The 26,549-nt window shown below is 41.7% G+C and overlaps 1 protein-coding gene across 3 annotated transcripts in view; it reads left to right on the forward strand.

Moving 5' to 3' along the window:
- The window catches only part of FGD6 (FYVE, RhoGEF and PH domain containing 6), a 212,273-nt gene that overhangs the window by 145,912 nt on the left and 39,812 nt on the right, over positions 1-26,549 (forward strand). For all 3 annotated transcript variants that reach the window (XM_073573217.1, XM_073573215.1, XM_073573218.1), the window contains 9 exons: positions 2,194-2,252; positions 2,389-2,460; positions 11,173-11,241; positions 14,853-14,936; positions 15,032-15,111; positions 17,566-17,668; positions 18,284-18,427; positions 21,850-21,952; positions 26,136-26,260. In XM_073573217.1, the coding sequence (XP_073429318.1) occupies positions 2,194-2,252; positions 2,389-2,460; positions 11,173-11,241; positions 14,853-14,936; positions 15,032-15,111; positions 17,566-17,668; positions 18,284-18,427; positions 21,850-21,952; positions 26,136-26,260 (839 nt within the window). The remainder of the gene's footprint in view (positions 1-2,193; positions 2,253-2,388; positions 2,461-11,172; positions 11,242-14,852; positions 14,937-15,031; positions 15,112-17,565; positions 17,669-18,283; positions 18,428-21,849; positions 21,953-26,135; positions 26,261-26,549) is intronic.

The raw sequence follows: 26,549 nt of genomic DNA on the forward strand, positions 1-26,549 counted from the left end.
TTAAGTGTGGTCTCAATGGAGCAGAAGCTGGTTAATAACCTTTATATGTCCCTTGTCTTGGGTTGATACCATCCAACTCCCCTTCTCCTGCAAAAAGGAAATTAAAGTTGGAATCTGATGGCTCCCACCCCAGCTTGCCTAAGAATGCGTAGGATGACCGATTTATGGCCCTTGCCTGCATGTGTCGCAGAACTATAAACAGACTGATATGAGCTTATTTGTTCCATTCAAATTATTATGAATATTAAGGTTTTTATGAATGGCATAGATGTGAGTCAGTGACCGGTGTCACAAGTAGGGGGCGCTGTGTGTTCTCCCCAGGATGCGCACGGATCCGTATTGAGGCCATGGAGGTACTCTGCAGTCACAGGCGTAGCTGTGATTGCAATTGTGATGCAGTGACCGATGTCACAGGTAGGGGTCGCAGTGTGTTCCTCCCAGGGTGCGCACGGAGGAGTATGGAGGCCATGAGAGTGTATTGCAGTCACAGGCGTAGCTGTGATTGCAGTGCACACTAAAAATAAGTGGTAGTTTTGGACATGCTAATGTCCTAGGCAGATTTAGGGAAAAACTGCTCTGGGTTTTTTGTATTTTGAAACAGACTGCTGAATGGTAGTCATGCAGTCCTTTCATTCCAGGATGGAGTTTTCCATGTGGTTGAAGGCCACAGATCCCAGTTAAAATCCAGGCAGTAAAGGGTTTGGGTGTGTCAGGTTGTCAGTCTGGTGTGTGCTGGGGGCAGAGCAGTCGGCTCTGCGGTGCTTCATCTGTGTGAGGCAACACGGACAAGCGGAGCCAGGGCAGCTCATGGGCCTGGCATCCACCGCATACACAGCGTTGCAGTCGCCCAGGGCAACTGGTCTCGTAGTTGGACTGTCTTGTGCTGGCGGTGAACTGGAGGTAGACTGTCCCATGCCCAAAGGAGGACTAGCGTGTTTATTGGCTGCAAACTGGAGGGTATGGTTCCCGGCTGCGTTCTGGAGGATATTGTGTGCTGTATTTTGCTCAGTTGAACATTAAAGAGATTTTGTGTTGGAATTTTGCTGGGTCACTTCTATCTCACTGCATAAGTGTGCTATCGCTGCACTACATATGGTAGATGTGAAAGTTATAATTTCGGAGTTGTGATGAAGTGGTGAACGGAACACGTTGTCTTAGGTTACCATAACACCTACAAATTAAATATCGGGTGGATGGATGATACCATCCAAGCCATGTTTCCTATCTATACAAAGGTAAAATCATCATCGAAAACATAACAGTAATATCTCACGTCTGGGACCTCCAGTGCTGAAGCTATCATAGAATTTAGGAATCTCATAATTTTCTAAGACTGAGCCACATCCTATGGTTTTCTGAAGACCAGCCCTGTTGCTAGTCACCGGAGGGCAGGTATATGGTCGTAACTTGTGTTAATGAAATCAAATGCCAAATTATAATCTTTGTCATTCCTGAGAGATGTAGTTTATTCTGTCCGATGCTCCCCTTCATAAAGCCAGAGCCAACCCTTTTATAACCGCTGTCTACTTTTTGGATTAAATATATATAAAATTTAATAGTTCTGTTCCTCTGGAGCAGTACGCTACCTGTCAGGGGTCCAGTCGGCCTGTATAAACAGATTGGTGGTGGCAGCTAGTTTCTATTGTTATTATGGAGTTATACGGAGGAGTATATGTTCACTGTGAGTTCCCCAATAACTGGCCTAGTAGGGAAAACAGACATGGCCTTGTCCATCACTCGTCTGTTAATTGTGTAATTTTCCTGATGATTAAAGGCGGCAGAGTGTTGCCCCCTGACATATTGGTGTTCTTCCTGTCATGGAGTTATACACACAAATTTAGATTTTTGAAACTGATATTTTTTAATGAGCAAATATGACAAGTGTCCTTACACTACTCTGTATCTGTTACATTGTCATAAGCGAGTCTACACTCTTCTACATTTGCAGAGTACTTTCATATTGTGAATTATAAATTGGCAATAAATGTGTCAAGTGCACAATAAGAATTTAGTCTTTGGTGCTTTGAAAGATCTCTCTTCCTACATGAGTTGGTCATGCCAGGTCACCACTAATTATATCTGATAGCAGTTTTATGTGCAGCCTTGACTAATTGCCTTTTTCCACTTTATTATCTCCAATATTAGTGGCATTTTTATTTATTCATTGATTTTGATATTTTCTTCCTTTTCTAGCTGCCTTGAGTGTCGTCATTGAAGTTGCTAATCATGCCAATGACATCTTGAAGCATGGGGTAAGTGCTAATTAGAGCAGGTTATCTCTGGAATACATACGAGTATTTTCAGTGGTAAATGCTTTGAAATACACTTCTAGATTAAATAATTCATAAATAACACATTTTGCATTTTCTTCTAATTTCCATTTGTAAGGACAATTTTCAAAAGCTTATGCAGATTCAGTACAGCCTGAATGGTCATCATGAGATTGTCCAGCCAGGAAGGGTATGTTTAAAAATCATTTGCACATTTTATGTTTTATTACTTTTTATCTTCTTGTGTTTTTTTTTGTATTGATTGCATGGTATAAACCATATTAATACCATTTATATTTACATTTCAGAATTGCAAACATATTATATGCACAATATGCACTTTCTTTTCTTGATCATTTAATGGCATATGCCATCATCGTTAACTAAATATTCTTATTCAAATTCATTTAATGCTGCTATTTGGCACTTTGTTACTGATGTTCCAATGTTTACAGCATTATGCCAAATATAGGGGGTTTTTTTTGTGTCATATGTCTACTTCCAAAACGTTTTTCCTGTTTCTTTGCTGTGTTAACCCTGAGTTAAGACATACTGGTTTCTAGTGATATGCTACATTAACTTGTGCAGAAGGGCTCAAGTACTAGAATCTGGGGCAGTGGTTTCCAACCTTTCTGACCTTGAGAGCCACACTCTGCTCCGAGAGAGGGTTGCGAACCACACTCTGCTCCTGCCTTCTCACAGTAGTTGCAACCAAAGCCCCCATTATGGGTATAATGATAACCAAAGCTTTTCCACATAATCACCCTGAAAGCAGTATACCAAGCTCCAGGGGTTCCCACAATACATCCATTCAGTATTCTCCCATCAAGCACTCCCACTACACTGTTGCATCCAGTTTCCACCACCTCCTCTGACAGGCAGTATCATCCTGTCGTCAGCTTACCATACTTAAATTCTCTATACCCCTAAGACCAGTATCTGTGCATCTAGATCTACTCTTCTGTGCAGGGCTACGCACAAAATTCACAATTTTTAGATGTGCTTTTCATGCCTGTTTGGTTGACCTGGAGCTAATGCACCAAGTTGGCAGACAGCCGAGAGCCACGATTCATGGGACCACGAGCCTCATGTGAAGGTGAAGAATTCATAGACAGAGCAGAATTATCTCTTCATGTTACAGGAAGAGAATAAATTCCAAGTGCACTTGAAGAAACAGAGGAATCGAAGCATGTGACCCAGAGAAGCAGGAGGATCGGGAGGCAGTCAGCACCCATACTGCTCAGGAATCAGTACCAGGCTCTCACGCGGGAGAATGATGAAGAAATACATCAAGAAAGGTGGATTCATAACTGGCTTAGTGATCGGACCCAAAGAGTGGTCGTAAATGGCTGCACATCCAGTTGGAAGAATGTCTCAAGTGGGGTACCACAGGGCTCTGTCCTGGGCCCTGTATTGTTCAACATCTTTATCAACGATTTAGATGAAGGAATTGAGGGTAAACTGATTAAATTTGCTGATGACACAAACCTAGGAGGGATAGCTAATACTAGAGAAGAGAGAGAGAGGATTCAAAAAGATATAAATAAACTGGAGCAGTGGGCAGCAGCTAACAGAATGGTTTTTAACAGGGAAAAATGCAAAGTACTACATCTGGGCAATAAAAATGAAAAAAGCATATACAGAATGGGAGGAATAGGGCTAAGCAACAGCACATGTGAAAAAGACTTGGGTATACTAATAGATCACAGACTGAATATGAGTCAACAGTGTGATGCAGCAGCAAAAAAAGCAAATACAATTGTGGGATGTATTAATAGAAGCATACAGTCTAGATCACGTGACATCATTATCCCCTCTACTACTCTTTGGTCAGACCTCATCTGGAATACTGTGTCCAGTTTTGGGCACCACATTTTAAAAAAAGACATCAACAAACTGGAGCAAGTTCAGAAAAGAGCGACCAGAATGGTGACCGGTCTGCAAACAATGTCCTATGAGGAACGGTTACAGGATTTGGGAATGTTTAGCTTGCAAAAAAGACTGAGAGGAGACTTAATAGCTGTCTACAAATATCTCTAGGGCTGTCATATTGTAGAAGGATCAACTTTATTCTTATTTGCACAAGGAAAGACTAGAAGCAATGGGATGAAACTGAATGGGAGGAGACACAGATTAGATATTAGAAAAAACTTTTTGACAGTTAGAGTGATCAATGAGTGGAACAGGCTGCCACGAGAGGTGGTGAGTTCTCCTTCAATAGAAGTCTTCAAACAGAGGCTGAACAGACATCTGTCTGGGATGATTTAGTGAATCCTGCTTTGAGCAGGGGGTTGGACCAGATGACCCAGGAGGTCTCTTCCAACTCTACGATTCTATGAATTTTTACAGTGCATATCATTTTATAAGGTGCAGTGTGAAAACACTCTACCCCTTGTAGGTAATGCATAATCATCATTAGAAAATAGAATAATTTAAATGAAGGCTTGCCAAATTCCCGGTATATTGGGAGCTAGAGGTTTTTAAGAGATGATCCACAGTCATTACTAAGCCATAAATGGAGATATTGTCTCATACATTTCACTTATATAGCAGATAAATAATTAGTCCTAAGAGTATTTTTTATGCAGCTAAATCCTGCCATTAAGACACAAGGGATATTCTGTATCTCTATATGGGTATTGGGGACCATGTATTATTAAATGACTATAGGGGTGAGGTACTATTGAAAAGCTCAGAGCCTTCCCTAGTGACACATGCTGCCTAATGGCTGCAAATTGCGAAGGTATTTAGTTCCAAAAGAATCACTCCTAAACTTAGTGAAGAGGAAGGCTAAGGCCTCTTTCACACATCCGGTGTCAGGGGTCCGGCGGCGTGCGGCGAAAAGCCCGGCCGCCGGATCCGGCCTGCAGCGGTGACACCAGATGTACATGCGGCGCCTGATGCGGCTTGGAGGACATTTAAAGGAGCCGCAGCACCGGGGGTTGAGAGAGCCAGCCGGAGAGAGATCGGGAGGCGAGAGAGCAGCCAGAGAGACAGCGGGGGACGAGAGAGCAACCAAAGAGCGAGCGGGGGACGAGAGAGCAGCCAAAGAGAGAGTGGGGGACGAGAGAGCAGCCAGAGAGACAGCGGGGGGACGAGAGAGCCAGCCAAAGAAAGGTATGGAGCGTATGGAGGGAGAGAGAGAAGGGGAGGGGGAGAGAGAGAGAAATGCGCGCCGGGCACTTGTGGGGTTAAAACTCAGTGCCCGGGCATGCGCTGTTGAAAAAGCCGGTCCGGCGCTGCAAAAAAACGTTGCAGCCAACGTCTTTTGCAGACGCCGGATGGCGCATGTTTGCCGTATCCGGCAAAACCCGGAGGCGCCGTATGTCCATCCGGCACGATGCGGCGATCATTACATTCTATGTGAAAAAACCGGATCCAATTCCGGATCCGGTTTTCACAATTTTCACCGCATCGTTCTGGATTTAAAAAAACGGATGTGTGAAAGTAGCCAAAGCTGACTTGGCTAGACTTGACTCGATAATGATAGTGTTGGACATCTGTGGTACTTGGTTCTAGGCTTAGACACTTATCATATTTACGCATTAACCCTGCTCTATTGTAAATATATGGTGCAGGGTTTAGGCTTTTACAATCTTGCAAGAGCATGTCCGCTCCCTGGCTGCCAGACACAGCTGGAACCTTGGTGAGAAGATGGAACCAGTTTATCACCATTTATGACTTCTTTTGCAGGCTACGTGTCGTTCAAAAGCAATGGTAAACCCAATAGTTCCGTTGGACCTGGTGATCACATGATCTGATACTTGGCATAGCAGAGGTGCTGGGTCCTCGGAGACACAGATCAGCTTTGCCAATGACTTCTGCCTTTATTGGGAGTTGTTTTTTGCTGTAACTGGGGCTTCTTTATACTCTCTTGGAGGACAAATTATGTAAAACAAATGTATAAAACCTTTACAAAGATGATAAATTAAAAAAAAAAGTTTGTCTCCAGTGCTCCACCATAAAAGACAGTGGGAAAAATAAGTAATTGATACACTACCAGTTTTGCAAGTTTTCCAACTAAAGAATGAAGAGGTCTGTAAATTTTTTATTGTACACTTCAACTGTGAGAGACACAATCTTAAAAAAAAATTCAGAAAATCACATTGTATGATTTTTACAGTTAGGTCCATATATATTTGGACAGAGACAACAGTTTTCTAATTTTGGTTCTAGACATTACCACAATGAATTTTAAACAAAACAATTCAGATGCAGTTGAGGTTCAGACTTTCAGCTTTCATTTGAGGGTATCCACATTAAAATTGGATGAAGGGTTTAGGAGTTTCAGCTCCTTAACATGTGCCACCCTGTTTTTAAAGGGACCAAAAGTAATTGGACAGATTAAATAATTGTAAATAAAATGTTCATTTCTAGTACTTGGTTGAAAACCCTTTGTTGGCAATGACTGCCTGAAGTCTTGAACTCATGGACATCACCAGACGCTGTGTTTCCTCCTTTTTGATGCTCTGCCAGGCCTTCACTGTGGTGGTTTTCAGTTGCTGTTTGTTTGTGGGACTTTCTGTCTGAAGTTTAGTCTTTAACAAGTGAAATGCATGCTCAATTGGGTTGAGATCAGGTGACTGACTTGGCCATTTAAGAATATTCCACTTCTTCGCTTTAATAAACTCCTGGGTTGCTTTGGCTTTATGTTTTGGGTCATTGTCCATCTGTAGTATGAAACGACGACCAATCAGTTTGGCTGCATTTGACTGGATCTGAGCACACAGTATGGCTCTGAATACCTTAGAATTCATTCAGCTGCTTCTGTCCTGTGTCACATCATCAATAAACACTAGTGACCCAGTGCCACTGGCAGCCATGCATGCCCAAGCCATCACACTGCCTCCGCTGTGTTTTACAGATGATGTGGTATACTTTGGATCATGAGCTGTACCACACCTTCGCCATACTTTTCTCTTTCCATCATTCTGGTAGAGGTTGATCTTGGTTTCATCTGTCCAAAGAATGTTCTTCCAGAACTGTGCTGACTTTTGTACATGTTTTTTAACATAGTCCAGTCTAGCCTTTTTATTCTTGATGCTTATGAGTGGCTTGCACCGTGCAGTGAACCCTCTGTATTTACTTTCATGCAGTCTTCTCTTTATGGTAGATTTGTATATTGATACGCCTACCTCCTGGAGAGTGTTGTTCACTTGGTTGGCTGTTGTGAAGGGGTTTCTCTTCACCATGGAGATTATTCTGTGATTATCCACCACTGTTGTCTTCCGTGGGCGCCCCGGTCTTTTTGTATTGATGAGTTCAGCGGTGCTTTCTTTCTTTCTCAGGATGTACCAAACTGTAGATTTTGCCACTCCTAAAGTTGTAGCAATTTCTCGGATGGGTTTTTTCTGTTTTTGCAGCTTAAGGATGGCTTGTTTCACCTGCATGGAGAGCTCCTTTGACCACGTGTTTCCTTCACAGCAAAACCTTCCAAATGCAAGCACCACACCTTAAATCAACTACAGGCCTTTTATCTGATTAATTGAGAATGACATAACGAAGAGATTGCCCACACCTGTCCATGAAATAGCCTTGGAGTCAATTGTCCAATTACTTTTGGTCCCTTTAAAAACAGGGTGGCACATGATAAGGAACTGAAACTCCTAAACCCTTCATCCAATTTTAATGTGGATACCCTCAAATGAAAGCTGAAAGTCTGAACTTCAACTGCATCTGAATTGTTTTGTTTAAAATTCATTGTGGTAATGTCTAGAACCAAAATTAGAAAAATGTCTCTGTCCAAATATATATGGACCTAACTGTACATAATTAATTTGCATTTTATTGCATGAAATAAGTATTTCGTACAATAGAAAAACAGAACTTAATATTTGTTACAGAAACCTTTGTTTGCAGTTACGGAAGTCAGACATTTCCTGTAGTTGTTAACCAAGTTTGCACACACTGCTGCAGGGATTTTGGCCCACTCCTCCATTCAGATCTTCTTCAGATCTTTCAGGTTTTGGGGCTGTCAATGAACAACATTGAGATTCAGCGCCCTCGAAAGATATTCTATTGGGTTCAGGTCTGGAGACTGGCTAGACCACTCCAGGACCTTGAAATGCTTCTTACGGAGCCACTCCTTAGTTGCCCTGGCTGTGTTTCTGGTCAGTGTCATACTGGAAGACCCAGCCATGATCCATCTTCAATGCTTTTACTGAGAGAGGGAAGTTTTTGGCCTAAATCTCCTGACATATGACCCCATCCATACACCCTTCAATACTGTGCAGTCCTGTCAATTTACAGAAAAGCGATTGGGACGGTGGATGAGAGCAGCACATGACAGGATGTGAACACTACATGAGAGGATAGGGATGCAGGATGAGAGCACCACATGACCGGAAGGGGACGCAGGATGGGAGCAGCACATTACAGAATGGGGGCGCAGGATGGGAGCAGCACATGACAGAATGGGGGCGCAGGATGGGAGCAGCACATTACAGAATGGGGGCACAGGATGAGGGTGCAGGATGGGAGCACCACATGACAGGATGGGGACGCAGGATGACAGCACCACATGACAGGATGGGGGCGCAGAATTGGAGTAGCACATACCAAGATGGGGGCACAGGATGGGAACCGCACATGACAGCATGGGGATGCAGGATGGGAGCACCACGTGACAGGATGGGGGCACAGGATGGGAGCACCGCATGACAGGATTGGGGCGCAGGATGGGAGCACATGACAGGATTGGGGTGCAGGATGGGAGCACATGAAAGGATGAGGACACAGGAAGAGAGTAGCACATGACATAATGGAGGCGCACAAAACAGGATGAAGGTGCAGGATGGGGGCTGCACATGACAGGAAGGGGGTGTGGGATGGGAGCAGCATATGACAGGATGGGGGGCGCTAGATGGTAGCAGCACATGACAAAATTAGGGCGCAGGATGGAAGCAGCCCATACCAGGATGGAGACCATATACCAATATAAATGCTCGCCACCCGGGCATAGAATGGGTTCAATAGCTAGTATATAATATACATATAATAAAATATTTAAAACACCTACACATAGTAGGCATCCACATAACCCTATTAACTTTGAAGAATTTATTCAAAAGGTAGTATGGTTTAAAATGTAAAAAAAAGATCTACAACCACCCAGTATCCAATTTTGATTTAGAAATACAAATTTATAAGATACAGTTTATCTTGCACCAACACTGTCTCTCTCATACAGCCAGATCAATGGGAAAAAATGCTTCTGAAAAAGGCAAAAAGAAAAAAAAATGGACAGTCAGTAAGGCCTTTTCAGGTTTTGGTCATTAAGGATCTAAACCAGGATTTTCTTTAACTCGAATTGCTGTATTGTGTTTGCAGAATAAACATGAGGAGGAGATCCTTTTGAGGAGTTTTATGATAATTCTTTCTGTATGACCCTTTTATTGAAGTGGGTAGACCTTTAGGGAGTCAGATTATAGCTTGTTTATAACAACTGGGCCCAGTGAGAGGGCTACATTGCTATACAGTTTCAGCTGTAAAAGCAAATCTTTTCTAAACGCTCAGCAGTAATAACTGTGACAGGTTAAAGTGATCAGAGACTGCGTCTGCCTGCCATATGTAAGTGATTTGACTGGGATATGTTTGCATTCATAAATTATACAGCTGTAACAAGAGATAACTGCTCAGTGGTCACTAAAGCTTATCGCTTGCCATTACTAAATGTTAGCTTTCCAAAGGACCTCATACACAGTTGATAGATGTCAGATGAACAGTAGTTCATCCGATTGTTGAGCCGGCAGTGGTCTCGTAACTCCACCATACACGTGAGCGCTCACCCTGGTAAGCGCACTTGTGTTCTCTACTAGAGGGCCGCTGTTGGGCTCCTCTGGTGGCAGCTTATCTCGCCGAGAGCTAAAGGATCAACAGTCCAAAATCAGACAAGCCTGGATAGTTATCTCATTCGACAGAGAGGGGCATCGGGAGGCCCACAAACACATTAGACCGTTGGCTGAGCTTGCTGATTGTTGTCATGCTTGGCTGATGTTAGGTTAATGTGTATGGAGGCATTGGTTCAATCGTTGCAGATTTTAGAAAATCTTGCTACATGTGATTCGTACTTTATGTATGATACTGTTCTCTTATGCAAGTGTAAATAAGCTTACGTTTGGTTGAAGGCTCAGTATTAGGCCGGGATCGCACTAGAGTGTGTGATGCGGGAAACTCGCACGAGTCTCTCGCATCAACACTCGGGACCGGAGCTGTGGCTGCATGTATTTCTATGCAGCCGCAGCTCCGGTCCTGAGTGTCGGCAGCAGCGCCGGGTGTTGATGCGAGAGACTCGTGCGAGTTTCTCGCATCACACACGGTAGTGTGATCCCGGCCCTAGGGTAGGTTCCCATAATTGTATAAAAAAAAAATTGATTAAAGTTTCATCCAGACATTTATTTTCTCACTTGTCATCTGTGAGCATTCCATATATAATCTGTTTTATGCAGCAGTTATTAATCATTTGCAAGACCATTTACAGTTTCCTGGGCTACAGGGAATGTATTCTTACAAATCAGATGCTGTACTGTGGCACTGTATAATATCTGATTTTTTACGCGCCCATAGACTTGAATAGGTGGGTTTTATCCGATTTACGGAAGACACTAGTGCATGCTTTTTCTCACACTCAGATTGTCACTGAGAATAATCGCACTTCTGCTTGGCTGCATTAAATAACCTTGGTCCGAGTGCTGTCCTTTTTTTTTTTTATTTTTCCATGTACAGCACTCGGGCCAAAAATAAGGTCGTGTGAATGAGCCCTTTGATTGGTGTTTTCCAAACAGGACAGAATATTTCAAGATGTAGAGGGCAAATTCTATTTAACAAGATGATCTTTTATTGTATTGTGGTAGTTTCTTATATTCTTTACTCTTTGTTTTATTGTTTGATTTTGCTGGCTCAGGTTTTTCTGAAAGAAGGGACTTTGATGAAGCTTTCCAGGAAGGTCATGCAGCCACGTATGTTTTTTTTGGTAAGTTGCCAGATTAGTGAAAACATGCCTGAGAATCCATTATTGACCATAGACCATAGTAGCCCGATGCATATAGCCCAATGGAAAAGCAAAACAATTTATGTATTTTTGTGCTTATTCACTCCTTTATCATTTTATATGGAGTACTGTACCCCCTCTGCCCAAATATGTTGAATAAAAGAAACCTGAACTGTGCTGTTCTCATTCCCCAGTAGTGTTCACTTGGAGTATGTAACTATTCTTGACATATTACACCTCAAAATACAGTTGTCATAGCATTAAAAGGTTATTCTCACAATATTAATCCTAGATCGGTGGTTTAGAATATTAAAATGCACTTGCCAAATTCAGTCAATTTTCAAAAGAGCTTGCTGCACCAGACATCACCCTGTGAAAATCTGCATGTCAGAGGCCTTGTTCCCAATCAATGGAGTTCTTTCATAACAGGCTGCACATGCTCAGTGGGTACTTGTTGTTGTTATACTGTGGGTATCCTCTTTTTACTTTAGTGAGACTACCCATACATGGTTAGACTGGGCATGGGCACTGCGCTTGCACCTGTCAAAGGAGCAACGGCTTTCCTCCTCTGACTTCGCTGCTGGCTGTGTGACAGATGCAAAAGGACCAACCAATATACTACCGATGTCCATTTTATTTATTTATTTACGGTATTTTAAATCTAGATCATGGATATTTGCACCCATGCAGTGATGTGCAAAAAAAAATGCTTTGTCCCAATTAATTTGCACAGCACTGTATATGTTAGAATGGACATCTCCTACCGGTGCCGCAAGTAGAGTCTGATGGGCCCCGATGCAATACGTATTTTTTTTTTTGTATATATTAAAGATCAGTGGCAGAACGGGGCCCAGGACATCCTGGTATGTGTCTCCATTCTGCCGCTGTTCTTTAATGTATAGAAAAAATAAACCATTATACTCACCGGAGGCGAATATCATGTCATGGGGCCCCACAGCAGACGTATATTGCACTACCCATAGTCCTCCATTTGGTGTAATACACCAAATAGCCCATCATATAGTATAATGCATCCCTCATAGTCCTCCATACAGTATGATGTGTCTCCCATAGTTCTCCATATAGTATGATGCACTGCCCAAAGTTATCCATGCAGTATAATGCACAGCCCATAGTCATCCATGTTGTATAATGCACAGCCACAGCCCATAGTCATCCATGTAGTATAATGCACAAAACATAGTCCCCATACAGTTAATGCACCCCCATAGTCATGTAGTATAATGCACAGCCCATAGTTATACTTGCAGTATAATGCACAGAACATAGTCCCCCATACAGTTAATGCACCCCCATAGTCATACATGTAGTATAATGCACAGCCCATAGTCATACATGAAGTATAATGCACAGAACAGTCATCCATGTACTATAATGCACAGCCCATAGTCCTACATACAGTGTTATGCACAGCTCATAATCATACATGTAGTATAATGCATAGAACATAGACCCCCATACAGTTAATGCACCCCCACAGTTATACATGTAGTATAATGCACAGCCCATAGTCATCCATGTAGTATAATGCACAAAACATAGTCCCCATACAGTTAATGCACCCCCATAGTCATGTAGTATAATGCACAGCCCATAGTTATACTTGCAGTATAATGCACAGAACATAGTCCCCCATACAGTTAATGCACCCCCATAGTCATACATGTAGTATAATGCACAGCCCATAGTCATACATGAAGTATAATGCACAGAACAGTCATCCATGTACTATAATGCACAGCCCATAGTCCTACATACAGTGTTATGCACAGCTCATAATCATACATGTAGTATAATGCATAGAACATAGACCCCCATACAGTTAATGCACCCCCACAGTTATACATGTAGTATAATGCACAGCCCATAGTCATCCATGTTGTATAATGCACAGCCCATAGTCATCCATGTAGTATAATGCACAGAACATAGTCCCCCATACAGTTAATGCACCCCCATAGTCATACATGTAGTATAATGCACAGCCCATAGTCATACATGAAGTATAATGCACAGAACAGTCATCCATGTACTATAATGCACAGCCCATAGTCCTACATACAGTATTATGCACAGCTCATAATCATACATGTAGTATAATGCATAGAACATAGACCCCCATACAGTTAATGCACCCCCCATAGTTATACATGTAGTATAATGCACAGCCCATAGTCATCCATGTTGTATAATGCACAGCCCATAGTCATCCATGTAGTATAATGCACAGAACATAGTCCCCCATACAGTTAATGCACCCCCATAGTCATACATGTAGTATAATGCACAGCCCATAGTTATACATGTAGTATAATGCACAGAACATAGTCATCTGTGCAGTATAATGCACAGAACATAGTCATAGTTGTAATATAATGCACGACCCATAGTCATACATAGTCGTTCAGCCCCTGCCTTTTACCCATAAATACAATATGCATCCACTGAGCTTCTTTTATCTAGATCTAAAAAGGAAACTTTGTTGCTCACAGCAACGACACATGAAGGGAATAAATCTATGAAACTCCTACAGAATTGGATAATTGTAGCCCTTTATATAAACAAGAATTATATTTATGATAAACTATTGAAAGCTGAAATAATCTTTGACAGCTCTGGCCTTGGTGGCCATTAGCCAGTGGCTTAACTTCAAGCTTATGGGCCCCAATGCAAAAGCTCCCACGGTGCCCCCAATTAATGTGAGTCTTGAAAAATATTGGTCTTTTTAAATAGGCCAAAGGGACTTTTTGGGCCCCCTAGGTTGTTGTAATTGCAACCCCTGCTAGTTACACACCTGCCACTGGCATATCTCAGAGCAGTAGGAGAAGTATCCAATGTTATGTGTGCATGGGGCATAGCATGGAGCCTGGAGAAGAAGCAGATGGTTATGGGAAATGTAGATTATGGTGGATACATGGGCAGCACTGAAGAATCGGCTACTTCACACTAAGCAGGGAGACACAGTAATCTAGAGAAAAACAAGTAAATTAGCTAGTGAGCATCTGAAGGCTTAGTTGTGTTACATTAGAGACATTATTAGACTATAGGGTGTTTGAACATAAAATTATTGTCAGGGAATCCCTTTAAATTTAAAAAAAAGAAAAAGAATCAATTGATAAATCTGCCTCTATGGCCGGAGTCCCATTAGTGTATAGCATTTGATGCGAGATCATCTGATGCGATGTACTAATGACACTTGGCTCCTGCTGTGCTGCAAGTGTGAGTCAAGTGTCAGTGCTCTGTGCTCCGCTCCTCTCGCATTACAGAATCGCCGCACAAGTGCGGATGAGACTGAGAAAGTATGGTCATTTCTTCATCTCCTCCATTGCCGGCGTGCCTGGGAATCGTACTGCACTAGGGTGATATCCAAGTGCAGTGCGATGTTTCACATGCACCCATAGACTTATATGTGTGTGTGCGATCCGATTCTCGGATGCATTCGCAGCGTGCTGCAATTGTTTTTGCATGCTGAATCGGCATGAGAAAATGATCACAGATGCCCTAAAGTTTAATATTGGGCCGAGTGCAATACGATTTTTTTATCTAATGAATATAACTGTTTTTCCCTTCAGATGAACGATACTTTATTATACACCACCCCTGTTCAGTCAGCAATGTATAAGCTTAACAACATGCTTTCCTTGGCTGGGATGAAGGTAGGTGTTTTGTGCATAACCTATTGTCAGGCTATGTATATTTTTATAATTCACTGCGTAGCACAATATTTTATTACTGTGCTTTGTACTTCAAGGTAAGAAAGCCAACACAGGAGGCCTATCAGAATGAGCTGAATATAGAAAGTGTGGAGAGATCCTTCATTTTGTCCGCCAGGTATTGTACAATGTTAATGTACTTCCCTACAGTCACACCGTAAATCCACCTCAGGTCGCTCCGGTTGTTTCTCTGATGACACGCTGTTCTAGTCATCTTAGTGTTGAAAGACAATCATAGGCTTCAGTGGTACTGTTACAGCCAAACGGGGTGTAGTCATCTCTTCCTGAGCTTTTCCTGACCTGTGCATGACCAATTTACACTGTTAAAGAGGACTTTTTCACCAATTTGAGCATATTCATCTGGCCACATTGTGGAATAGAGGCTGCAGAACTGAATAAAGAGTTACTATTTTTTAATTTCTCCGTTCCGTTGCAAAGAGATTAGTTTATGAAATTCAGGTTATAACTTATACACTGCTCCAAAAAATAAAGGAAACACAATGTAACTCCAAGTCAATCACACTTGAAATCACTGTTAAATTAATCTGTCCAGTTATGAATCAACACTGATTGTGAATAATTTCTCCTGCTGTTGTGCAAATGGAGCAGACAATAGGTAAAAGTGATAGGTAATTAGCAAGACAATCCATATAAAAGAGTGTTTGTTTCTGCAGGGAATGACTACAGACCATTTCTCTGTTCTCATCTTTTTGGGCCTCTGTTTTGGTCTCTTTTTCAATTTGTCATTGCTCTCACCCCTAGAGGTACAGTAGCTTGAGGCAGTGTCTACAACCCACAACCTACCTGCACTCAGGTACCACCTGAATGGCTCATCATTGTGAGCTGTGGCAAGAAGGGTAGTTGTGTCTGTCAGCACAGTGTCCAGAACATGGAGAAGATACCTTGAGCCAGGCCAGTACACCATGAGACGTAAAGGGGGCCGTAGTAGGGCAACAACCCAGCAGCAGGATCGCTACCTCCTCCTTTGTGTAAGGAGGAACAGGAGGAGCACTGCCAGAGCCCTGCAAAATAACCTCCAGTATTCCACTAACATCCATGTGTCTGCTCAAACTGTGATATGCAGATGTAGTGGGCCCTGGGTTCCTTCTGATGCATGACAATGCTAGGCATCATGTGGCTGAAGTGTGTCAGCAGTTCCTGCATGATGAAGGCATTGATGCTGTGGACAGACCTGCCCTTTACCCATACCTGAATTCAATCAAGCACATCTGGGACATCATGTCTCGTTCCATCCACCAACGCCACATTGCAGTACAGACTGTCCAGGAGTTGACTGATGCTTTAATCCAGGTCTGGAAGGAGACCCCTCAGGAGAACATCTGCAACCTCATCAGGACCATGCCCAGGCGTTGTAGGCAGGTCATACAGGCACGTGGAGGCCACACACACTACTGAGAATCATTTACTTGTTTTTAGGCACTTTCACCGACGTTGGATCAGCCTGTAATTTGTTTTTCCACTTTGATTTTGAGTATCATTTCAAATCCAGACCACTATGAGATGTTAATTTTGATTTACATTGATCATTTTTATGTTTTAGTCTCAACACATTTCACTAGGTAGTGAATAAAGATTTGCAACTGGAATATTTAATTCAGTGATATCTAGGTGTTTTAGTGTTCCCTTTATTTTTTTGAGCAGTGTGTTAAGCCCAACTGGGTGTTACCAGAGATTTGTCTCTGAGGGTATGTACTTATTACCCTGCGTGATGTTGACCAGTCGTAAGCCGACAGGAACAGAGGGAAATAAATATAAACCACCACAATAGTTTGTGTGAAATATGTAATTACAGAACATCTGCTCTTGCTGTAGAGCTGTGTGTGATTACAAAGTCTTGAGCTCAAAGTCCTGAGCAGAACAGATGTGAGTGTGATTACATACACCTTCCAGCTTTCATCTCTGCAGTCGATGTAGGAGGGGCTGTACAGCAGAGCTGAGCTTTGTCTGATTAGAAATAATTTTTAACAGGTCTCCACTGGCAGTGCTGTTGGCTCTGCTGTGCTTCCTCTCCCCCACACTGACTGCCATGACATGAAACCTGTGTTGGTATCAAACTCCTCTCTGCTTCTGGCAATTTTGTAATCATACACAGCTCTACTGGAGGACTTTTGAGAGCAGGGATGTCTGTGAAGACATGTCTCACACAGAATAAAGCCTGCTCTTGGTGGATTGCCTTATGTAAGTGGAGTGGTGGAGAGCATATTTGGCCATTCCTCATATAGTCAGTGAATGGAGCAGATGTTGCATGTGCTCACCATTGCTCTATTCACACAGAAGAACTTGGGACCGCTGTTCCCATGAACAGTGAGAGTCCCAGCGATCAGATTCCAGCAATTATACATTTGTAATTTATCCTATTAATTGGTGGTTTGTTTTTAGGACACCATTTAAGTACAATTCAGATAGTGAAGCAATGCTGCTGTGACAACAATGCACATTATATGCAAAATATTTGTAAAATATTTAAAAATAGATGACTTGTCTGGTGCCTTTGTCATCTGAGATTCCATACGTTTATTTTATTTTTTTATTTTCTTTTGCTTTTTAACAGTTCTGCCACTGAAAGAGATGATTGGCTTGATGCAATTTCTTCAGCAATAGAGGCTTATGCCAAAAAGAAAATTACTTTCAATCCTGCTAAAAGTCTGGAAGAGGTATGTCTGCTAAAAAAATAACCAGTTTTGATTTGCAACAAAGAAAGGTGTTGAATAATCACAAATTAATCATGATGCCAAGTATACAGTAAACTGCACACAATGGATGCAATTAGTCCTAAAATATTCTATTCTAAGGTGTGCTTCTCTTAAGGGGGTTTTACACATAGCGATATCGCTATAACGTCACCGATTTTGTGACGTTATAGCGATATCGCTAGCAATATCGCTGTGTGTGATACCTCCGACCGGCTCCCCCGCTGTCCATCGCTGATCGCGCGAGAATGTCCGGCTCCATTTCTCGTCGTCAGCTTCCTGCTGTGACGACGAGCGACGCGTGGAGGCGGCGGGAGGACGCCAGGATCGCTGTGTGTGAAAGGTGAGTATCGTTCGCTGCGTCGCTGCTGCATCACTGTGAGGTCTGCCTGTGTGACAGCTCACTAGCGATCATTTAGCGATGCACCAGCGATCCTGACCGGGTCGGATCGTTGGTGCATCGCTAAATGCGCTAAATGTAAAGGGCCTTTAGGTAGCATAAAGGCTATTCTGTTGCGTATGTGATCTCCACTATGCAAGAATTAACCCAACAAAATATTTTGCTTCTTTGTCTTTCAGACTGACTCTGAAGAAGGAGGAGATAATTCTCTTGGCTCAAAGGCACCAATCTGGATCCCTGATGGCAGAGCCACAATGTGCATGATGTGCACTAGTGAATTTACACTGACTTGGAGAAGGCATCACTGCAGAGCCTGTGGAAAGGTGTGTTATGTTGGGCAATGTCCTATTGTGTTGAACTGTTAAAAAATCTGCCATCATATTCCACAGCGCTTTACAGACATCATCTCTGCCCCCATCGGGGCTCACAGTCTAAATTCACCATCAGTAGGTCTTTAGAGTGTGGGAGGAAACCCACTCAAACACTTCCAGTTATGGAATTTTGGCAAACAGAACTATTGAAAAATGCCAGTCAAAAAGACAATTGGAAAAACCTAACTATGGGCAAAAACGAAAAAGCAAGGAAACGACCAAAAGATGGTTAGACATAAAACGCAAACGCGTTTAAAGCATCTTCCTCATTGAAAATTTGGGGGGTTTTCCAGAGTTTCAAAGACGACGTGTGATACTAAAAAATGTAATGGGGCTTTGGCCTTACACAGATTGGTTTTAGTAAAGCGCATCTTTCTGCATCCTGTTACCCTGATCAAGGTGCAGTTTCTAAGTACAAACTGTATGTGAGTGAAGGTGCGTTTTGATTGTGGACATAACTAAAAGGAAGTGGCATCAACAACAAAGGTGTATGTAGATGGACCGAGAATCAGGGACTCTTATTCCCATTTATTGGCCAGCTTAAATTTGACAACAATCGCATGACAAACGAAAAAAAAAAAGGCAAATTCACCGGGTGTTTAGATTGTTAATGTCTGCAAAAAATATTTTATTGGCAACACATTGCTTTTTGCAAACGGGGAATTTTCTGCCAATATTAATGGGGACAACCGAATGTACGGGACTGATCACTTTTTATTTTTTGTTTTGAGGTAGAATTTTCCTTTGAATTGTGCACAGTTGCAATTGCTGACAATGTTTCTCTTTTTATACTATAACATTGAGAAGCTTGTATAGCACATTTTATTTACAGAGGCTGTCATCACACACCAGTCCCTATGACAATCTAATTTTCTCATTTTAAGGCTCATTACACTGGCTTTGATAATCTGCCAGATTCTAATGGTAACACTATTGTGCACACTAATTGTGTAATGTGAATGGGTTGAGCGACTGAACGATGTGTCCAATAACGATCGTCCATCGTGCATGAAATCATTCAGGTGTGCAAAAAAATTCTTGTTCAATTTTGTAATTGTGTATTGTAAATGGAGATTGTTCACTCGTACAATGATTTGACCGACAGAATGAAGTAGTAGAAATCCAAGTCCTAAATAGGGGCGACTGTGTTCCCAGCCAATAGTTAAATAGCAGTTGAAGCATTGGAATGAGTATATATTCTGGATGGGTCGAGTACATATTTGACAAAAAAATATGCTTTGGTAATTCAATTAAATATTCTTTTTACAGTATAATGGGACGTTTTGTGCAATTTAATTCATGTACTCAAAATAATTTAGTATCACTTACAGGATTTGACACTTACAGCTCAGATTATCTCTGTGTGAACATAGTGCCCGATGTTCAATGTTGTGATGTAATGATGGCTATTCTATCATTTAGTTCAAATAGCTCATCCTATTTAAACGCTTGTCTGACATGGTTTGCTGGTTGTGAGTTACAATTGCATCACTCTTCAATTAAACGATCTGCTTGAACGGCATCAGTTAAGGGTACTTGCGTCTCAGCGCCACTTTTTAACGACGTTGAGAAATAAGTGTATAGCTTCCCCCAGAGTCGGAATTTCTCCTGGGTCTTGACTACCATGGATAGCTGAGACACCAGAGAACATGATTCGGGTCGGTTTTTATCAACCCCAGTGTTGCGATCACCGTTATTAACGGTATAACAGCGACCGCAAAATAAGTCTGATTTCCCATTTAATTTCTCTCTCCTCTCATGTGATCGCACATCAGAAGAGAGAGAAATGGGATCCCCCGATTTCACCCCTGTTTCCTCCGGTGGTCCTTGGACCCTCCTGCATACCCTGGTCCTGTCCCCCTGCGTCTTCCGGGTAGAAAATGGTGGGCGCATGCGCAGTGTGCCCGCCGAGATCTGACAGCCGGCACCTGGCAACAATAGGAAATTTTTACCCTATAACAGTGATCAAAATAAAAAAAAAATAGTAAATCAAACCCCCCTTTATCACCCCCTTAGTTAGGTAAAAATAATAAAATAAAAAAATTTATTTCCATTTTTCTGTTAGGGCTAGAGTGGGGCTAAAGTTACGGTTGGGTTAGGGTTGTTATGGTTGGGATGATGATTAGGGTTAGGTTAGAGTTAGGTTTGTGGTTAGGGGTGTGTTGGGTTTAGGGTTGTGTTGGGGTTAGGGTTGGAATTAGAATTGGGGGGGTTCCAATGTTTAGGTACATCAGGGGGTCTCCAAACGCAACATGGCGCCACCATTGATTCCAGCCAATTTTGCGCTCAAAAAGTCAAATGGTGCTCCCTCCCTTCTGACCCCTGCCGTGCGTCCAAACAGTGGCTTTCCCCCACATATGGGGTATTGGCATATGCAGAAGAATTGCAAAGCAAATTTTGTGGTCCATTTTCTCCTGATACCCTTGTGAAAATAAAAAAATTTGGCTCCTAAGTAAACTTAAAATGTTCCTTTTTGGCCTTCCACATTGTTTTAGTTCTCGTGAAGCACCTGAAGGGTTAATAAACTTACTGAATGTGGTTTTGTGCACATTGAGGAGTGCAGTTTTTAGCATGGTCTCACTTTTGGGTATTTTCTGTAATATTAACCCCCCAAACTCACTTCAAATGTGAGGTGGTCCCTAAAAAATGGTTTTGTAAATTTTGTTGGAAAAATGAGAAATCGCTTGTCAACTTTTAACCCTTATAACGTCCTAGCAAAAAAAAAATTGTTTCCAAAATTGTGCTGATGTAAAGATTACATATAGGAAATGTTATTTATTAACTATTTTGTGGCACACCACTCTCTGATTTAAGGGTACAAAAATTAAAAGTTTGAAAATTGCCAAATTTTCACAATTTTTGCAAAATTTCATTATTTTTTTTTCCATAAATAAACGCAAATTATATTGAAGAAATTTTACTGCTAACATGACATACAATATGTCACAAAAAAACAGTCTCAGAATCGGTGGGATACGTTGAAGCGTTCCAGAGTATAACCTCATAAAATGACAGTAGTCAGAATTTAAAAATTGGCCTGGTCATTAAGTAACAAATTGGCTCCGTCACGATTAAAAGCAAATATATCTCTCATGTTATGTATGTTTGTTTGTGGAGTGTAGGAGATAACAGGATTACCCAGAGGAAGCCAGACCAAACACATTACATAGAGTATAAAAGGAACCATTTTGTAGTATCTAGCAATTACAAAAATGCCTTTTATTGGTATCCCACGGGACCCATTGTTATATTTTTCTGTTGACTGGCGAACAATGACTGACAATGCCTGATCATGGAATTTACAATCACACAACCATATATTGTACCCAATGTCTATAGATTGTGATATATAATGTTATATATTTGTCTTTTAGATAGTGTGTCAGGCCTGCTCAACAAACAAGTACAGCTTGGAATATCTGAAGAATCACTTAGCACGTGTGTGTGACCACTGTTTTCAAGAACTCCAGAAGCAAGGTAGGTAATGTAGCCCTGCAGACATAACTGTATGCATTCTTCCTCATGTTTCATGGACCAGGGAATCTGACTGTAGCTGTCAAGGTGCACTACTGACTTAAATGAGCAAATATATAAAAGCCATTACTGAATGTGTTATACATACAGTGGGGCAAAAAAGTATTTAGTCAGTCAGCAATAGTGCAAGTTCCACCACTTAAAGATGAGAGGCGTCTGTAATTTACATCATAGGTAGACCTCAACTATGGGAGACAAACTGAGAAAAAAAAATCCAGAAAATCACATTGTCTGTTTTTTTTTTCATTTTATTTGCATATTATGGTGGAAAATAAGTATTTGGTCAGAAACAAGCAATCAAGATTTCTGGCTCTCACAGACCTGTAACTTCTTCTTTAAGAGTCTCCTCTTTCCTCCACTCATTACCTGTAGTAATGGCACCTGTTTAAACTTGTTATCAGTATAAAAAGACACCTGTGCACACCCTCAAACAGTCTGACTCCAAACTCCACTATGGTGAAGACCAAAGAGCTGTCAAAGGACACCAGAAACAAAATTGTAGCCCTGCACCAGGCTGGGAAGACTGAATCTGCAATAGCCAACCAGCTTGGAGTGAAGAAATCAACTGTGGGAGCAATAATTAGAAAATGGAAGACATACAAGACCACTGATAATCTCCCTCGATCTGGTGCTCCATGCAAAATCCCACCCCGTGGGGTCAGAATGATCACAAGAACGGTGAGCAAAAATCCCAGAACCACACGGGGGGACCTAGTGAATGAACTGCAGAGAGCTGGGACCAATGTAACAAGGCCTACCATAAGTAACACACTATGCCACCATGGACTCAGATCCTGCAGTGCCAGACGTGTCCCACTGCTTAAGCCTGTACATGTCTGGGCCCGTCTGAAGTTTGCTAGAGAGCATTTGGATGATCCAGAGGAGTTTTGGGAGAATGTCCTATGGTCTGATGAAACCAAACTGGAACTGTTTGGTAGAAACACAACTTGTCGTGTTTGGAGGAAAAAGAATACTGAGTTGCATCCATCAAACACCATACCTACTGTAAAGCATGGTGGTGGAAACATCATGCTTTGGGGCTGTTTCTCTGCAAAGGGGCCAGGACGACTGATCCGGGTACATGAAAGAATGAATGGGGCCATGTATCGTGAGATTTTGAGTGCAAACCTCCTTCCATCAGCAAGGGCATTGAAGATGAAACGTGGCTGGGTCTTTCAACATGACAATGATCCAAAGCACACCGCCGGGGCAACGAAGGAGTGGCTTCGTAAGAAGCATTTCAAGGTCCTGGAGTGGCCTAGCCAGTTTCCAGATCTCAACCCTATAGAAAACCTTTGGAGGGAGTTGAAAGTCCGTGTTGCCAAGCGAAAAGCCAAAAACATCACTGCTCTAGAGGAGATCTGCATGGAGGAATGGGCCAACATACCAACAACAGTGTGTGGCAACCTTGTGAAGACTTACAGAAAACGTTTGACCTCTGTCATTGCCAACAAAGGATATATCACAAAGTATTGAGATGAAATTTTGTTTCTGACCAAATACTTATTTTCCACCATAATATGCAAATAAAATGAAAAAAAACAGACAATGTGATTTTCTGGATTTTTTTTTCTCAGTTTGTCTCCCATAGTTGAGGTCTACCTATGATGTAAATTACAGACGCCTCTCATCTTTTTAAGTGGTGGAACTTGCACTATTGCTGACTGACTAAATACTTTTTTGCCCCACTGTAAGTAGTTCAGTTGTACCTTCTCCTCAACTCTCATGTTAAATGACTTGATTTCTTCCTATGCAGTTTCACTAACTATCTCTTCAATAACACATGGCCAACTTTTTCTACAAATGTTACTTTATATGACTAGGGAATAGGACTGTCATGCGCTTTGATACTGGGATTCCAACAAGAATCTTTGTAACTAAAAAATCAGGCCATGTTCACCTCTTGCATTTAAATGATGCTATTTATGCCTAAAAGATGGACAGTTAAGGGGAATGTCTCAATAGCATTTCATCCCCAAGCTATTTATATGTATATATATATCTCTTTCAAAGACAAGTCGAGGAATACCTTTTAAATCGCCTGTCCTTTCCTCCATTATTAACAAATCAGCGTTTGAATTGATATGCAAATGAGGCTGCCTCCTCCTTTTTGACTGACACAGTGCTGTATGACTTTTGGCAAAGAAGTCATCCTTTCCATAAGAGCTTAAATGCAAGGCTAAATGCAGTGGCACTGGTTAACCTATACATGCTATGATCAAAAATTGCAAAATCATGCAGTTTTATTATAAAGTCAGCAGTTTTTGCAGATAAAACTCCAACTCCCACAAATGCATGAATGCATGGTTACATAGATAGTACAGTTTAAAAAAAGACCTATATCCACCATGCACAACTTATATGCTTGTGTGAACCCAGCCTAACAGTTGATGCAAGGGCTTTGGATGCGATCTGCTAATGATATTCAACTTCTGCTCTGCTACAAGCATGAGTCGAATGTCAGTGCACTGTACTCTAATCCCAGCCGTGCAGGGTGATTGGCATTTGCCAGAGAACACAAAGATCGGTAGATTCGACATTTGCGCCCTGTGCTCTTCACCGATGAGAGCAGGTTCACATTTGTCACATGTGCTCAAGTGACAGTCTCGGAGAATGTTCTGCTGCCTGTAACATCCTCCAGCATCGGACTGGAAGTGGGTCAGTAACGGTGCGGGAAGGCATTTTTGTGGAGGGCCACACAGTCCTACATGTGCTTGCCAGAGGTACCATTACTGCTTTTAGGTACTGGGATGAGATCCTCCAACCCACTGTGCGACCATATGCCGGTGCAGTGGGCCCTGGGTTTCTTTTGATGCATGACAATGCTAGGCCTCATGTGGCCGAAGTTTGTCAACAGTTCCTGCATGATGAAGGCATTAATGCTATGGACTAGCTTGCCTATTCCACAGGTCTCGTTCCATTCACCAACACCACATACTGTCCAGGAGTTGACTGATGCTTTACACTTGGTCTGGGAGGAGATCCCTCAGGACAACATCTGCCATCTCATCAGGAGCATGCCCAGACGTTGTAGGGAAGTCATACAGGCACTTGGAGGCCACACACACTAATGAGCATCATTTCCTCGTCTTAAGGCATTTCCACTGAATTTTCATCAGCCTATCATTTGATTTTCCACTTTCATTTTGAGTTTCATTCCAATTCCAGACTTCCATGGGATATTAATTTTGATTTACATTGATCATTTTTAGGTTTTATTGTTCTCAACACATTTCTCTATGTAATGAATGAATATTTGCAACTGGAATAGTTCATTCAGTTATATCCAGGATGTGGTATTTTAATGTTCACGTTACTTTTTTGAGCAGAGTATTTTCCATGGCACTCAGCAGTTATCTATTTAATTGCGCTTTATTGATAAATTGAAGGACACAAGGGGAGTAGTAGTAGTATTCAAAGACGACCTATGGCCATTTTGCATGTAAAACAAGCTGTCTCAAGCTCAAAACAGCCATATGTTATAATGGAATGCTACTACTTTTTTGTACTTTTACAATTTTTGAATAGTCACAATTAAATGGATTTCAGGCGTGTGCTGTGGGATGTAGATTATGAACAGAACAATGTTAATATTCATAACTATATAAACCCTGAATTGTTATAGTATCTCCTGTATTCCATATGTTGGTGGGTATTTATTTACACATCATTATCTCTCCATTTTTTTTTAAACGAAATACATGCCCTCCACCAAAACATAGGCCCCTCGTTAACACCAACATGAACCGCATCGGTGGACTTGGATGTTCCTGATTCATTGAGAGGCACATGCCTTTTATTGAATCTGGTTCATCTGCAAAGTGGCATCGTCATCAATTGACCACAACTCGCCTCGACCCTGTGGCGCCCCAGCTATGTCCACGTTGACAGAGCTTGGCAAAGCTGGCATAAGAATGTCAAAAGTCATGGAGTTGCTTATAAACTTTGCAACTTTTCAAAGTGATTTACAACAGCGTTCTGGCATATTCGTTTTGAAGAATTGAGGCAATAGTGTCTCAAAAACGATTTTGTAAAATTCTGGACAGAAACCTCAACATATGACACCTTTACAACATGCAGGAATACATCTCTGGAGTTTTATTTTGTACTTTTTTTTTCTCCATAGATAGACAATACATGGCAAAGACAGGCTCACCTGCAAACCACAAGTCCCCTTCTAGTGCTCTTTCATCGGTGCTCCATAGTATTCCATCTGGAAGAAAGCAGAAGAAAATCCCTGCAGCTCTTAAAGTAAGTTTTTTTTACCTTACTATCTGGTTTGTGCAGCCTTTAGGGTATTGCAAAATCATCAACTCACAATTGCAGTGTTATTAATGGGGTTACAGCAAATTTCATTTTGGCAAAATCATCTATTTGTGGAGGGTCTCGGGAGTTGTGATAACCAATGTACCAAGCCCTTGTAGTGAACAGGGAACATTCTTTACTGGCCCATGAGCAGGCTATTTTCCAACAATCATTTGATGGCTTAAAATACATTCAGACTAATTTACATCAGCCATTATTGGACTTTTTTGACCGA

The sequence above is a fragment of the Dendrobates tinctorius genome, unplaced genomic scaffold, assembly GCF_039654945.1.
Source record: "Dendrobates tinctorius isolate UK_male_01 unplaced genomic scaffold, ASM3965494v1 ptg000035l, whole genome shotgun sequence".
NCBI lineage: Eukaryota > Metazoa > Chordata > Amphibia > Anura > Dendrobatidae > Dendrobates > Dendrobates tinctorius.